Raw genomic sequence first — 17,428 nt, 5'->3', positions numbered from 1 at the left:
GATATTTGAAAAACACCTTTAAGATTTTTTTTTCAAATTTGGCACAAATGAACATTTGGACTTAATATTGAACTCATTACATTTTGGTGGTCAAAGGTCACTGTGGCCTTGCATCTGTCGCATTCTTCTAATGCGATTTCTCAAGAACACCATGAGGGAATGTCTTCAATTTTGACACAAACATCCACATGAAGTCAAGAATGATTCGATTTTGATGGTCAAAGGTCAAGGTCACTGTGACCTTGCATCCATCTTGTTGTCGTGAACGCAATTTCTCAAGAATACATCAAGGCAATACCTTCAAATTTGGCACAAACATTCACTTGGACTCGAGAATGAATTGATAAGATTTTGATGGTCAAAGGTCAAGGTCAGTGTGACCTTGCATCAACCTTGTTCTCGTAAACTCAATATCTCAGTAAGGCCTTTAAGGAGTTTTCTCCAAGTAGGCATAAACATCCACTTTAATAAATAAATCTAGTTTATTTTCCCGGTGCTTATGGAGGCACAGATGAAGGGAGATGTTAACATGTAGCTTACCCTAATTGTAATCGAGTATTTCACACACTGAATAAAACGTTCTGCAGACCACAAAAACATGTGGGATAAGAGTGTGTTGGATTTATTTAATTTGATTAAAACAAAATGTAGTTTCTGTGTTTTGTATCATAACAGTTTATGTGTGGTCCAGGTGTGAGCGAGGCTCTCTAGTCCAGGGTGTAGATGTTCTCCTGGACTGGTCTCCTCATTCGGATCTCATAGATGATGTGAGGAGGTTCTTCAGAGGAGAAACTGCAGGAGAACACAAAAGTTAAAACAGCAGCTCTCAGAGATTCTTGGTAAGATTAGCATTTCAGTAACTTTATAGAGAGCGTCAGTGAAACCAGAACGTCTGTTCCAGAAGTAAGAAAACCTCATTCAGAATCCCACTGATAAAACTAATAACTATAAATCAAGGTTTGGAACAGAGATTGTGTCTTTTTTGAATCCTTACTAAACGGTCCGCAAACATTAATTTGAGCAAAAACTCCTAAATAGCAAACTTTTAACGTTGTGGAGACTTGATCCAGGTAGGGCGGCACGGTGGCGCAGTGGTCAGCATTGTTGCCTCACAGCAAGAGGGTTTCTGGTGGCGGAGCCCTTCTGTGTGGGGTTTGCATGTTCTCCCTGTGTCAGCGTGGGTTTCCTCCAGGTGCTCCAGCTTCCTCCCACAGTCTGAAGACATGCAGGTTAATTGGTGACTCTAAATTGCCCGTAAGTGTGAATGGTTAATTGGTGACTCTAAATTGCCCGTAAGTGTGAATGTGAGTGTGAATGGTTGTCTGTCTCTATAGCCCTGTTTCTACCAAACACTTCCGGTATAGTACCTTTGGAACCAAAAGTAACCCTGTGGGCGGGGTTGTTGTCACTCACTGCTCCGTCCAGCACTCGCTGTATTTCCTCATCAGCGGTGACACAGATGGAAGTCTGCACCTGGTTTATCGTCCACAGAACGAGGCTGCACGCCCACATTTTCAGAACAAAATAGAACAGGCTGCAGTGAGAGTCTCTCTCCATGGGATATTTAAAAATAGCAGCTTTGTGCATTTAGTCCTCCTAGTGTTAGTGAGGATAAGAATATATGCATGTCACATAACCCGGGCGAAAGTAATATGTAATTTAAAATGCTTGAAGATCCACTCATTACTAAAAGTGTCTCTCATCCAAGAGAGACAATAAAAACTAAAGTGATGGTCAAAGTTGTCACAGTGAAATTTAAGGTGTGCTGATGGATTCACGTCATCAACTCATGCACTGAGTAACATTACAAATTAATGTTCCACCTTAAAAGTTGTCGGCCCAGTGAATTATTTTTCTCAGACTCCAGCTGCTACAGTTTACTAATAAAACTCTCCACAGTATGAACAGTGGTTACATGAGCCTCAAAACCAGACACAACTCAGCCCTGAGCAGAGTGACTGTCCTCTACTGACCAATCAGACTGCAGTGTTCACAGCTCCACCTTTTAGTACCAGATCTGTGTGCTAGGTACCCCAACAGAGGGGGGACCAAACATGGGGACGCTAAGGAACGCTTCTATTCGTACAACCGAAAACAGAAAAAAAGTATACCGAACTCAACCGTACTGGACTGCTTGATGGAAACGAGGGTTATATGTCAGCCCTGTGATAGTCTGGCGACCTGTCCAGGGTGTACTCCACCTGTCGCCCAATGTCAGCGGAGATAGGCTCCAGCACCCCTGCAGCCCCTAACAGGATGAGGGATTATGGATAATGAATTAATTGATCCCGGCAGCTTTAAATCTAAATACATTTACTCATGTTCTGTACTTTCAGTTGAGGTAGACATTTTACTGATTATACTTAACATAGTTTTACTGAAGGGCCATTTTCAGTGGAGGATTTAACTGTTGTTACTCCACTGCCAATCTCTTGGTGTTGAACATGTCTGATGTCCAACATGGTTTTATTCTTTTACTGTCTGGCCGTCTCTCCTCTGTTAATCAATACAGCCTGCGTCACTGGCCCATGTTGAACTCACCAGCCGGTCTTTAAGGCTCTTCTGTAAATTCCACCTGGAGAAAGAAAATTAAGATATGATTTACAAACTTATTAAATCTGCAGACTCTGTGTGGGTAGGTCAAGGGTTTTTTTTTACATTTTTCCCTATTTTCTGTCATATATGTCATGTTACAGTGAACAATGTTCATGTTAGAAAGGTCCAGAGTTTTAAATAACATAAACAAATGTAAAAGTCATCTCTGCAAGTAAAAATCTCAGGTTTCAGACCTTTCTGAATACTGACATACACAGCTACATGTAGCTACAAGCTAACATCAGGGAAACATGTAATCTTGGTCACTGATGTCTTTAAGTGTTGCCAGATTTTGGACCATATTCCTGCTGGAGCATGTTCGGTTGAGTTTAGAAGCTTTTTTTGGTGATTTTTCACGGTAGAAAGTGTCACAATACACAGTGATTTCCTGACTACAAGTACACAGCTACACGTAGCTACATGCTAACGTCAGGGAAAATTGTAATCTTGGTTTTCAGTGTTTATGTCTCCCTGATTTCGGATCAGATTCCTGTTGGAACATGTCCAATTACGTTGAGAACCTTTTATTGTCAATTTTCAACAGTATGCCGCTTTACTCTGTTATAGACATTCCTCAGCTGCAAGTACACTGATATATGTAGCTGTGTAGCCTACTAACTTATGGGAAACATCAGAATCAGAATCAGAATCAGAAATACTTTATTGATCCCCGAGGGGAAATTATTTATGTTNCTGTTGGAACATGTCCAATTACGTTGAGAACCTTTTATTGTCAATTTTCAACAGTATGCCGCTTTACTCTGTTATAGACATTCCTCAGCTGCAAGTACACTGATATATGTAGCTGTGTAGCCTACTAACTTATGGGAAACATCAGAATCAGAATCAGAATCAGAAATACTTTATTGATCCCCGAGGGGAAATTATTTATGTTACAGGTGCTCCTTGCAAGAGAGGAAAGATACGTGAAAATATAAGAAATTTAAACAGTAGTATTAACAAATATATAGTTAAATAAACAGGAATTATTAACAAACATAAACGTAAATAAATATATATACATACATATATATATTGTAAACTGAACAAGATTATTTACACAAACAGAATATATACAGTCAGGGTGAATGGGGTTATTGCACAAGTTAAATTAAATTATTGCAGTGTGTGAAAAAGTCTCAGGGCCACTCAGAGGGAGGAGTTGTACAGTTTGATGGCCACAGGCAGGAATGATTTCCTGTGGCGCTCAGTGGTACATCTTGGTGGTATGAGTCTCCCACTGAAAGTACTCTTGTGCCTGACCAGCACATGGTGGAGTGGGTGTGAGACATTGTCCAAGATAGTTCGTAGCTTAGACAGCATCCTCCTCTCTGACACCACCATCAGAGAGTCACACTCCATTCCCACAACGTCACTGGCCTTGCGGATCAGTTTGTTGAGTCTGTTGGCGTCCGCCACCCTCAGCCTGCTGCCCCAGCACACAACAGCATAGAGGATAGCACTGGCCACCACAGACTCATAGAAAATCCTGAGCATAGTCCGGCAGATGTTGAAGGACCTCAGTCGCCTCAGAAAATAGAGACGGCTCTGGCCCTTCCTGTAGAGAGCGTTAGTGTTCTTAACCCAGTCCAGTTTATTGTCAATGTGTACCCCCAGGTACTTATAGTCCTCTACAATGTCCACACTGACCCCCTGGATGGAAACAGGGGTCACCGGTGTCTTGGTCCTCCTCAGATCCACAGCCAGTTCCTTTGTCTTTGCCACGTTGAGCTGCAGATGGTTCTGCTCACACCATGTGACAAAGTTATCCACAACAGCCCTGTACTCATCCTCATCACCCTTGCTGATACATCCAACTATAGCAGAGTCATCAGAAAACTTCTGAAGATGGCAGGTCTCAGTGCAATAGCTGAAGTCCGTGGTGTAGAGGGTGAAGAGGAAGGGAGAGAGGACAGTCCCCTGCGGGGCCCCGGTATTGCTGACCACTCTGTCTGACACACAGCGTTGCAAGCGCACATACTGTGGTCTGCCAGTCAAGTAGTCTACAATCCAGGACACCAGGGGGGCATCCACCTGCATTGCTGTCAGCTTGTCACCCAGTAGAGCTGGACGGATGGTGTTGAACGCACTAGAGAAGTCAAAAAACATGACCCTCACAGTGCTCGCCGGCTTATCCAAATGGGCGTAGACACGGTTGAGCAGGTAGATGATGGCGTCCTCAACTCCAAGTCGGGGCTGATAGGCGAACTGGAGGGGGTCCAAAAGTGGCTTGACCATGGGCCGGAGCTGCTCCAAGACGAGTCTCTCCAGGGTCTTCATGATGTGGGAGGTCAATGCCACGGGTCTGTAGTCCTTGGAGCCACTGGGACGCGACGTCTTTGGCACAGGAACGAGGCAGGATGTCTTCCACAGCAAGGGGACCCTCTGGAGACTCAGGCTCATGTTGAAGACATGCTGAAGTACTCCACATAGCTGGGGGGCACAGGCTTTGAGCACCCTGGGGCTGACACCATCAGGGCCTGCAGCCTTATTTGAGTGGAGTCTCATCAGCTGTCTTCTCACATGGTCAGCAGTGAAGCACATTGTGGAGGTGATGACACGTGGGGGAGGGGTGTAGTCCTCATGATGGAGAGAGCAGTCAGTCTGACCACGGGGAGAGGAGGTGTGAGGAGGAGGAGGAGGGGGGGTCAAGCAGGAGGGTGTTGAGGTGTGAGAGGGAGGAGTGGGGGAGGAGGGCGGAGTGGGAGATGGTTGACCAAGACAGACAGCAGAAGAGTCAGGGGGGGGATGGGCAGGGCCAGTAGTGTCAAATCTGTTAAAAAACAGATTCAGTTCATTGGCCCTGTCCATGCTGCCTTCAACTCCTCTGTGGTTGTTGGTCCTGAAGCCAGTGATGGTCCTCATTCCACTCCAGACCTCTCTCATGTTGTTCTGCTGGAGTTTCCTCTCCAGCTTCCTCCTGTACCTCTCCTTAGCCTCCCTGATCTTCATCTTCAGCTCCCCCTGTATTGTTCTCACCTCCTCCCTGTTACCAGCTCTGAAGGCCCTCTTCTTTGAGTTGAGGATGACTTTGATGTCCTTTGTTACCCACGGTTTGTTATTTGGGTAACAATGGACAGTCCTGGCTGGGACAGTGGAGTCCACACAGAAGCTGATGTAGTCCGTGATGCATTCTGTGAGCCCGTCGATGTCCTCCCCATGTGGCTCACAGAGTGCCTGCCAGTCTGTCACACCAAAACAGCCCTGCAGTGTCTCATAAGTCTCCTCCGACCATCTCCTCACTGTCCTCATGGTCGCAGGCTGGCTCTTGACTAGTGGTACATAGCAGGGGTTGAGGTGCACCAGGTTGTGGTCTGACCTACCCAGAGGGGGGAGGGGGGAGCAGCTGTATGCATCTTTGGCGTTAGCATACAGCAAGTCCAGTGTTCTCTCCTCTCTGGTAGGACAGCTCACATACTGTGTGAATGTGGGCAATGTTGTTGCCATGGTGACATGGTTGAAGTCACCCGAGATAGCTATGAAGGCACTCGGGTGTTTAGTCTGCAGGCGGGCTATGGCGGAGTGAATGACGTCACATGCCGACGTCGGGTTGGCAGAGGGGGGGATGTAAACAGTTACAATAATGGCATGTGAAAACTCCCTGGGCAAATAATACGGCCTGAGTCCAACAGCAAACAGTTCAATGTCCGGGCAACAGATACGTTCCTTAATGGAAATATGGTCAGGACTGCACCAGCGGTTATTTACTAGAACAGCAAGCCCCCCTCCTTTGCGCTTACCGCTCTCGGTGCAGTCCCGGTCGGCCCGAACAGTCTGGAAGCCGCTGATGGAGACGTTGTTGTCGGGAATGTCCTGGTGAAGCCATGTCTCAGTGAAGCACATAAGACTACATTCCCGGTACTCCTTCTGACTTTTGGCGACCGCTGTCAGCTCGTCCATCTTATTTGCCAGTGACCTCACGTTGCCCATGACGAGAGAGGGGAGACACGGCTTATATCTTCTCTTCTCCATAAGCCTCCGTTGTCTCAACCCTGCTTTTTTCCGCCGCTGTTTACTTCCTCCCCTGCATCCTCTGTGTGTTTTCCTCCACAGTTCAGCTGGTATCTCCGATGTTCCGGCCGCCAAGCCGGCCGGCCTCAGCGCAATCAGCTGATCTCTGGAGTAAACAATGCGGCCATGAAGTTGTTGCGCAATGGTGCCGGGTCCGAATGAAATAAGTAATTCCAGGGTGAGGAAAACGAGTACAACTCTCTCAATCAGCATGTTTTGAGAGGGCGCAGTTTCAAAATGACAATCACAAAAAGCCAGCACAAATACCAAACTTAATAAAGCAAAAAAGTAAGAAAACCGAGAAAACAAGCAGGAGCGACTGCAACAGACTGCACGCGCGGGCGCATGCGCACTAACCATTGGTTACAGATGGTAACCTTGGTTGCAGATGTTGTTAATTTCTCCCTGATTTCAGATCAGATTCCTGCTGGAACATGTCCGGTTGTGTGAAGAAGCTTTTATTTGTGATTTTCAACGATAGAAAGTGTTCCTTTACTCTGTTGCAGTCATTGTTTGGCTGCACGTACACTGCTACATGTAGCTACATGCTAACGTTCTGGGAAACATGTAAACTTGCTTGCTGATGTTGTTCATTTCTTACAGATTTCAGATCGTATTTCTGTTGGAACATGTCCAGTTGTGTTTCAAAGTTTTTATTGGGGATCTATAATTGTAGAAAGTTTGACCATACACAGTCATTCCCCAGCTGCAAGTACACTGCTTCATGTAGCTGTATGCTAACATCAGGAAACATGTAACTGTGTTTGCAGATGTTGTTAATGTCTCCCTGATTTCGGATCAAATTCCTGCTGGAACATTTCCAGTTGTGTTTAGAAGCTTTTATTGTTGATTGTCAACAGTCGAAAGTGCTACTCTACTCTGTTACAGTCATTGTTTGGCTGTACACTGCTACAGGTAGCTACATGCTAACGTCAGGAAAATATGTAATCTTAGTTACTGATGTTGGTAGTTCCCACTAAATTTCGGATCATATTCCTGCTGGAACATGTCCAGTGTTGTGTTTTTTCAATGTAAAAAAAAAAAAAGAAATGCTGCTTTACTCTGTAACATTCAAGTTCACTGCTACATGTAGCTACATGCTAACATCAGGGAAATTTGTAATCTTGGTTTTCAGTGTTAATCTCTCCCTGATTTCAGATCAGATTCCTGCTGTAACATGCGTTTATTGCAGATTTATTTATTTTATTTTATTGTTGATTTTCAATGGAAGAAAGTGCTGCTTTGCTCTGTTACATTCATTCCCTGGCTGCTAACCGACCAGAGCAGACTGAGCTTTTTGGGGAGGGGGGCTTAAAGACACAGGCATTAAAACGGAGAGTCTCAGACAGCAGGTGAATTCAGGTGTTTCAGCACAGACAGTATGAGGAGAATAAGGTGTTTTCTGAACACTAAAGCATGTAAACATGTTCTAGTGGAAACCCAAGTTACAACAAACTGTAAATGAGCAGAACAGGTCCCTTTAAGTACTTCAGTTACAAGTAGTTTGAAACAAAGCATGATAGTTAAAAATATTGTATGAATATTGTGGTGAGCAAGAGGAAACGTACGTTTGAAGGCCAGAAAGAGAAAAACTCCCGCCAAGATCAGCAACACAGTGAGGGAAAGAGACAGGACGGGAACATTGATCTGAAGGGACAGAGACGGCAGAGACTCCTCCACCTGACATAAGACAGAGACAGAGAGTTATAATCCTTAAAATGCTGATAATATCAAAGATTATGGCAGATATTTAACATGACAACAGAAAGAAATAAACAGGAGAATAAAACCCTGTAAAAGCTTTTCGGTCTGTATTAGCCTCCATTAAAAGTCAAAGTGTGCTAAATGATCTGTTAGAACTTCCTGTTTGCACATCGATGAACAGACAACTGTCACTGGATTACTTTGATACTGAAGAAAACTTAAAAACATAATTCATCGGCAAGTTCTGCAGCCTCTTTTTTCTATGATATTTAAGTGGATTATGACTGTATAGACCCTTTTAGGACAGACGTCACGATGACATCATTTTATTATCTGGAGGTGCAGCTGCCTCTCCCCCACAGGGCTGTAGGCTACATAGGAGTCTTAAAATGTGTTTGTCTTGTTGTGTTATTCGGAGCCAGAATGGCAACTATGGTTAAATGTGATAAGACCAACTTACTGGACGGAGGCCATCATCAAAAATGCTCACATGTGCAGCGCACACTTCATATCAGGTTAGGGAAAAAGTATTTCCTGTTGTAGGGATGAATAAGGTTATGTGTATTAAGGGTTATCATGTCCACCTCATCAGAAACTGGGGAGGGATTAAGAGGAATATTGGATTTCTCTGGAACGATAACTTTTTAGCACATTAGCTAACGTTAGCTTCCATAGCAAAACAAACAAGTGTCGTCCTCCTTTGTAAGATTGGCACAGTAATCAACCACAAACCAGACATAATTTCAGTGGACAAGAGCAGCACGGTAAAATTAGGAGAGGCCGGCAGAGAATACCGGAAACAGTAACGTAGAAATCATCGGCATTCAAAGGTAAAATATTTTAATTTTTTGTTGCCCTCCTCGGTGGAACACACAACCAGATGTTACATGCCCTTACACAAGGTGAAAACACTGGTGATCTGAACAATTACCGGACATTAGCAGAAAAAATAATAATTTAAACAAGAAATACTAAATAATTTTATTTAATATATTTTATTCGAGCCTTTAAAAACAATACAGTGTCACCATAGCAACATACTGCATGCATGTATAGTTTTACCATCACGTAAATTTACTTTCCTAAACGTAACCTACGTAACTTTACTTTCAGTTCAATTCAGTTCAGTTTTATTTTCAAAGCCCAATATCACAAATCACAATTTGCCTCTGAGGGCTATATTTAACCTACCTAACTTTACTGAAGCTAACCTACGTAAATTTACTTTTCTAAAGCTAATCTACGTAACTTTACTTTCCTATACTTAACCTACATAACTTTAGTTTCCTACAACCAACCTACGCAACTTTACTTTTCTAAACTTAATCTATGTAACTTTACTAAACCTAACCTACCTATCTTTACTTTATACTTAACCTACGTAACTTTACTTTTCTAAACCTAGCCTACATAACTTTACTAAACCTTACCTACATTACTTTACTTTTCTAAACCTAGGTACGTAACTTTTCTTTCCTGCAGCCAACCTACGTAACTTTACTTTCCTATACTTAACCTACGAAACTTTACTTTTCAACAGCTAACCTACAAAATTTTACTGAACCTAACCTACGTAACTTTACTTTTCTAAACCTAACCTACGTAACTTGCTTTCCTACAGCCAACCTACGTAATTTTACTTTTCTACTGCTAACCTATGCAATTTTACTTTTCGAAACCTAATCTACATAACTTTACTAACCTAACCTACGTAAATTTACTTTTCTATACTTTGCTAACATAATTTTACTTTTCTACAGCTAACCTACATAATTTTACTTTTCTAAACCTAACATACATAACTTTACGAAACCTAACCTACGTAAATTTACTTTTCTGTACTTTACTAATGTAACTTAACTTTTCTAAACCTAACCTACGTAACTTAACTTTCATACACCTGTCTTTTAGTTTTACCGTACAGAAGGTTTTTTTTTCCATCTGCCTTCTACTGTCTGAATCCATGTGAATGTAGCATTTGTGCTAAGCTAACCATCTGCTGGCTGTAGTTTCATATTTCGCATACAGACATGAGTGGTATTATTGTCTTTGTTAACATGCACACTAATAATACACTATTATTCCAAATATGATAATATTTAGAATTTTGTACATGTCATATAAAAAGCATATTTCTGAACTAGGTCTTATTCCGAATGTAGCATTTTTTTTATTAAGATGTGGGATATGCTGATGTCTGGATATGTAAACTGCAATGTTTTGTGCATGGAAACGCAGTCAGTCTGAATATCTGACTCTCAGGTAGAAAGATAAGAAGAGGAAGAATTCACATATGTTTGAAACATTTGTGTATTTTCCTAAATGAATGTATGTTTAATGGGGTCGTCCCCATGTTCCCAGGGTCTGATGTCTCTTGACATGAACATTGTCAGATATTTGTAAGGGTTATTTTCACAGTTCAAAATGCTAGAGAACAAAGTCAGATCAAAGTTTCAAATGCGGTTTGAATGGTAACAATTCGCTCAGCCACTGTGGAGATGTCAGTGACTAAAGAAAAAAAAGGAACACCATCTTAAAAGTTTGAGGGCGAAGCCTTCAGGGAGTAAAACATCAGTAGGCTGAAAGCTGAAGGTGATTTCAAGGTGTGGTTACTCACAGTGATGGTGTCGGAGCGCAGCAGGGTGGAATTCCTCCTCAGAAGGTCCAGCTGAGACGACAGCAGGGATTTCCAGTTTACTATGGAAACAGAAAGACATTCAACGTCTCATAATTCCAAAGCCCCAGTAGTCTGAAAAATGACCAAAACCCACTGGTCCATCAGACAAGCTTGCTCTGAAGGTCAGTTTTTTGGGGGAAAATAGACTACACATTCACCCAAACAGAAATACGTAGCGGGTTGGTTAGGCTCAGAGAGAAGAGAGGATTATTGGGACCGATCTTCCCTTCATCCAGGACCTGTACCGGTTGAGGGTCAGGAAACGGGCAGGAAACATCAGTGTAGACTCCTCACACCCCGGACACAACCTGTTTAAACTCCTCCCCTCCATTAGGCGCTACAGAGCACTGTTCACCAAAACCACCTGTCACAAAGACAGTTTCTTCCCCCAGGCTGTCGCTCTGATGAACTCCTAACAGTCACAGATATATATATTTGTATATTGTATATTCTGTATATTCCACTTCTTGCCTATATTTGAGTATTGAGTATTTCTGTCAATTCTGGTACATTGAGAGCAAGTCTACCGGAGTCAAATTCCTTGTATGTACACACGAACTTGGCGAATAAAGCTGATTCTGATTCTGATTCTGAGTCTGATTCTTTTGCCTATAAAATTGGAAAGTCCAATGATGTGATTCTGCATAATAACTAACCATGTGCTTCGCTTTAGTAGAGTGACTATTCCGTATTATCAGAGAAACAGTCCTTTAGAACAATAAACATTTGTATTTGAGATACGAGGCTGTCGGGACAAATGGTTTTTGGTCCAGCAGGACATTTTTCAGACCACTGTAGCTTTTGAAATATTACCTGTCAGAACAATGTTATGGCAACTTTGACACACCACAGGTAATGAAACTACATGCAGCATTTAAAGGGGAACTCTGGTGTTTTTCAACCTGGAGCCTATCTGTGTATGTTTTTGTGCCCAAGTGTCTCATTGGAGCAGCAGTTTTTGAAACTGATCCAGTATTGACAGAGAACGCTGCAGCTGTGAAACAGCCTGTAAAGTAACCACTCAGGGCACATTCACGCTGCAAATTTACATCCTTAAAAATGTTTGTTTGCCACTGACAGGCTCGGATTATTATTCTGAGTATCTGACAATATTATGGAGAGGATGCAGAAATGAAACATTTTTTTGTACCTTTCGCTTGTTAAGTTCTGTTTGGTGTCTCCAAGTCTGGCTAAAGAATTTGCATTCTTAAATCTTGCAGCCTTTTTTCACATTGATGAAATCCATTAAATATTTAGCCATGACATTAAAAATAAGATATGCCTCCCTCCAACTCTCACTAACGTTTCCACCTTTTTCTTCGTGCAACAGGTCACCTCTCACGACAACTGACCTATGGCTAAGTCCCGCCCTCAAACACAATGAGCCAATCACAGTGCGTATAGCCATTCCCATACACTGGGACATTCTCTGCCTGGACGTCCATTGAAATGCATTACAGAAAGTCAGTTTGTTGGGTTTTATGAGCTTTTTCTGAGATTTGAAGTTTAAAAATGGTCAAACGGTGTGCATGGGGTACATGCAACTCTGACACAAGGTATCCTGAGAGGCTGGGCGACCAGGTGTATTTTTTACACTTTAAACCACATCTCAACCGAGAAAAGTGTCTCCTTTGGATAAAGTTGTGTGGTAACGTTAGACCACAACATCAACTCAACGTGAATAAGATTAACAATGATGTCTACATCTGTTCTAAGGTAAGTCAACATTGTGTTTGAGGCAACATATTGTCACTTTGCTGGAAAGAAATATAAAGTTATCTTTAACATCTCTAGCTAACGTTAGCTAAAGTTAGCCTAACGTTAGCTCCTAGCTGCGTTGTTCATCATGTCACCTTGTTTGCTGGGAGTTCATTAGCCTATTTTGTTCTAGTTTTGTACTTTGGTGATCGTACATCATTGTTAGCTGTTGTCCAAAGGGCTCTAGTTAAGCTAACGTTAACTTCTGGAGCTTAGCTTCATTAACTTATCTGTAATGGCAGAGATAACAAAGGTTGGCAAACGTTATGCTGAATGATTCAGTGTAAATACTGTAGCACCAAACTAACGGAGAGACACTCTTGGTAAAGATGGTAAAAAGGCCGTTATCCTTTTCTCATATTCTGAGCCAAAAACCTTAACTTCAGTGGCACTTTAACTTGTTGTCTTTGATGGTGACGGCAACCAGATGCGGTTCACAAGCGTACACTGTGACCTGTAAATTTTGGCTTGTAATTTAAGCTTTTCATCGACCTTCTCAACAATAAAATGATGAATATATCCCTCCAATGCGTAGTTTAGGCCCTTTTGGTTACTTCTCAATGACATTTGATCGTTATGTCCCCAAAAATCATCAATTGCCTCCTGTGAAATGCCATGTACTGTGACACCTGCCATAGCGCCGGTCACTGAATGTTGATAGTTTGTCCGAGTGAGTGAAGGGGGCGTGGCTTAGCCATAGGTCAATTCAGAATGAGACTTATCCTTCAGCGAGACTTGGCCGCAAAACAAACCGGAACAAGTCAAATATTCAGAAAAAAAACATGTAATCTTTCTGCAAGATCCTTCCCATAGCACTGTCAGTGCTAGATAGTGGCAGAAACAAACACTTGTTGTGGACGTAAATTGACAGGGCGCACCTGTCCGGAGTGGTTACATTGCAGACTCGTTCAGTGCTCTCTGTCAATACTGGACCAAAAATTGTTGTTCCTACAAGTCACTTAGTCCCAAAAACCTGGGAAATTAGGGTCCAGGTTCAAAAATTCCAAAGTTCCCCTTTAATATAACTTTCTTTTAATGTGCAAAGTTTCCTTCAGTCCTGACAGGATGATTACAAATGCAACACATCAGTCAGAGAGACCTCAAACTTCTCTTCTCTGCTTACCATCCTGAGTAACATCTCATTTCATATGTAGTACTCCACTCATGGCTCTGACGATGTTACTTGTAAAAAACGACTTATCAATGAACCCAGTTCATCATCAGTATAGGTATTATCCAGGATCACCAGCGTTAGGCTCAGTGAGGCCAGGTGACCCAGAGAGAGACAGACTTTATGGTTCAGGCCTCTGTGAGCAGCAGGTACATGAGTGGCTCACCTGTAGTGGCCGACGGCTCCGTCACTTGACTGGTAGTTGTTGACGTGGTTGTGGTTGGTGGAGAACTGGTGACCGGAGCTGAGAAGTTAAAAAAAAGACAGATTAAACCACAGATCTGATTTTATCAGATTTACAGAGCTGAGATTCAGGTCTTTACACGCATATGGATATTTTTAAAAACTGAGATTTTCCTTCAGAAAAAGCTGAGAAAAATGCATTTTTGTCAAAGACAGTCATTTTCAAGTATAAAATCAATTTCACATTTAAATTGTATGTTTTTTCTCATTTCTTACATCAGTTTGAATTATATTAATTAAAATGCTAATGATGATGATAATAATGATAATATTGTCTTTGAGGTATAGCAGCGAGACACGCTGTCACGTTCAGTGTTCTGTTGTCTCCATCTCCTCTGTGGTCGTCTTGTCCGTGTGTCACTGTCACTGTCATAGTGATCTTGTTTCGTCCCACCAGTCTTGTTTGTTTCTTCGTCCAAATCAGAATCCGAATGTTGATCAAAACAGGAAGTGTCCGAGTCTAAGTCCATCAACGTTTCCATGGCTTGTGCAACCGTAAACTTCCGTCAGCACCGGGATCTTGGTGCGGTTTTCCAGCGGCTATGTCTCCTCTGTCAACATCATCTTCTTCTGGTTTCCAGTGCATGTTCTTCATTTCTTTGCACACGGCAGTGCTGTTATATTTCACAAGATGTGTAACAGCGCCCCCTATCTTATAACAGTGAAAGGAGGGATTGCCAGAATATCTCGTCAATGGCGTTAACCAACGGTTAAGTTAATCACACATTCACTCCGCTCGGCGCTCTGCTGCTCCGTCTCCACAGACAGAGTGTCCAGAGTGCGCTCTGCCACTCTGAGAGTGCGCTGCTCTGGATAACCCAACGCTACATTCAGACAGCGCTCCCAATTTATCAACGCTCCAGTTTGTGTCAGAGTGCGCTCCCACACTCACAATGAGTGTTTCTGAACACACCACTCACATCATCTTCCTCCATCGTCTAAAACAAGACAACACAACTTGTTAGCTAGCGCTAGCTTACGTCTGTGGAGAATTGTTTTGCCTCCAGCTAAGCCCCGCCCACCAGAATACATCACACTGTTTACAGTGTAAGGGTCTACTGTCTGAAGAAAAACTGTGAAGCTGCTCTTTAATTGTAAAGTGTGGCTCTGCTCACCTCTGACCACCCTCAGGTTCATGATCACCTTCTTGTCGTTGAAGATCCCGTCGATGTCCACCCTGCAGCAGTACGGCCCGCTGTCCGTCCGCCTCACGTTCAGGATGTCCAGGTCCAGTTGTCCGTCCAAGACATCCCCCGTCAGCCGGTATCGGTCCGACACCTGCAGCACCGGGGTCAGATCACCATCAGTATCTCTACTCACGGTTTGTTTTAAGTCCGTGTGAAGGTGAAGCCTGACCTTTGAGATGACACCGTGCTCGTCCGTCTGCACCAGGATGTTGCTGCACCAGAAGGTCCCGCAGCCGCGACCCCAGCAGACCCGACTCAGACCGAACCGCTTCACCGAGTACTGACAGGACAGAGAGGCCACGCCCCCCTCCGCCACTTTAAAACAGGACACAGATGAAAACTGTCCACCTGCAGCAGAGAGGCCAGAGCCAGGGTAAAAGATGTGTTCACTACGTGTTCGTGTGCACGCCAACAGACCAAAACAGAGCGGCTTGTTTGGTACTAATACGACACTGTACACCAGCACGGAGGTATTAAAAACAGTTAGGTATTATCAAAATATACGTTGTAATTATATACTTTAAACAAACATAAGTGCAAGAATTCATTCTGCAGAATAATATATATTAATTTACTGTATTATAATTATTGATGCCTTATTGTGTTCGTCACTTTAATGTTGCAGTTCATTTTATGACTTTATAAACTGCAGGTTTGTTTCTTCAATAATAAAATATCATTTTTTATTGATTAAATTTGTATCAATAATCTGAATCTGTAAAGTCACTAAAGCTGTCTGAGAAGCAGTGGAGGAGAAGTATACTTACAGAGGAGTACAAATGCTTCATATTTGCATTCAAGTATATTATAGAGTAAATGTACTCGATTACATTCCACCACTGCTGTGTTGTGATGTCAGCAGGTTGTGTCTCACCTGACAGGACAAAGAGGAAGATGATGAAGGTCTGAGGCGTTGGACAGCGGCGAGGCGAGGCGGCAGCCATCCTGTGAGTGTGTGTGTGTTTATTGTCCAGTTAGACGACACAGTGTGTCTCTGTGACGGAGCTGAGGGAGGGGTCAGAGACACACACTGTGTGTTTGTGTGTGTGTGACGTCTCGATGATGAAGTCTTCATTGATTCTTTAATGTCATGAAAAACTAAAGTGGTTGTTAAATTTTAGTGAGTTTAAGTCGGCTGAAAAGACTGAAAAGGATTTGATTTCTCCAGTAGTATATTTGATATACATATATACTATACTATACACGACAAAAACAACAAACAAAATTTTACAAGACTAAAAATTACAACAATAAAATGTTAAAGAAATCATTAAATAAGAGTTAATAGAGCAAAATTAAATATTAAAAAACAACAGACAAAATGTACAATTGCAATAAAGTAAATACAATTTACTAAAACTTACAATAAAGTGTGATAAAATTGATAAAAAATAATAAAACAAAATCAATATGAAATAAAATAAGAACAAATAAAATTCTGCAAAAATAAAAATTACAATGAAACAATAAAATGTTTAAGTTAATTATGTCTAAAAGGCAATAGAACAAAAATAAATGTATAATTAAAAAACAAAAACAACAAATTGAATTTCTAAGACTAACAATTTTTTAACAATAAAATGTTACTGTAAAAAAATTTATAAAAATAATAATAAAACAATACAAAAATTCAAAGTAATATTTTAATAAAAGCCGATTGAGGAAAATCAATAAAAAATAAAAATGCAAAATAATTTAATAAAAGACTAAAAATTACAATAAAACATCAAAATTAAAAAAATATATATTATTAAAGGCCAATAAAAGAAAATTCATAAAAAATAAAATAAAAATAAATAGAAAATTTTTATGACTAAAAATAAAATGTTTTTTAAGTGATTAATAAAAGTCTATAGATCAAAATAAAATATTATGAAATGAAAATGAAAATAAAAATTAAAAATGAATAAGAGGAAATACAGTTTTTAAAAAAAAAGATTTTTTAAAAGATTCATAGACATGTAAAACTTTAAAATGAATTCTTTAAGATGCAGTTTGTCAGTGCAGTGTCAGAGACAGTGAAGCTCTGAAGATGTGTTTGTCTGTTGTTTGTAAATGTGAGCGCAGCACTGCTCCTGACCT

General features: G+C 41.5%; 1 protein-coding gene across 1 annotated transcript; it reads right to left on the bottom strand.

The window, feature by feature from the left end:
• Positions 1 to 612: 612 nt before the first annotated feature.
• On the bottom strand, positions 613 to 16,424 carry timd4 (T cell immunoglobulin and mucin domain containing 4). The gene is made up of 8 exons (XM_050038213.1): positions 16,221 to 16,424; positions 15,516 to 15,694; positions 15,275 to 15,437; positions 14,083 to 14,160; positions 10,928 to 11,007; positions 8,175 to 8,286; positions 2,542 to 2,575; positions 613 to 792 (listed from the first exon to the last, which is right to left on the bottom strand). The coding sequence occupies exons 1-8, from the start codon at positions 16,288 to 16,290 to the stop codon at positions 708 to 710; spliced, it is 801 nt and encodes a 266-aa protein (XP_049894170.1). The 5' UTR covers positions 16,291 to 16,424; the 3' UTR covers positions 613 to 707.
• Positions 16,425 to 17,428: the final 1,004 nt, after the last annotated feature.

This window comes from Epinephelus moara, chromosome 3, assembly GCF_006386435.1.
Source record: "Epinephelus moara isolate mb chromosome 3, YSFRI_EMoa_1.0, whole genome shotgun sequence".
Classification (NCBI taxonomy): domain Eukaryota; kingdom Metazoa; phylum Chordata; class Actinopteri; order Perciformes; family Serranidae; genus Epinephelus; species Epinephelus moara.
The sequence above is the reverse complement of the archived record's forward strand: the minus strand, read 5'-3'. Positions and strand labels throughout refer to the sequence as shown.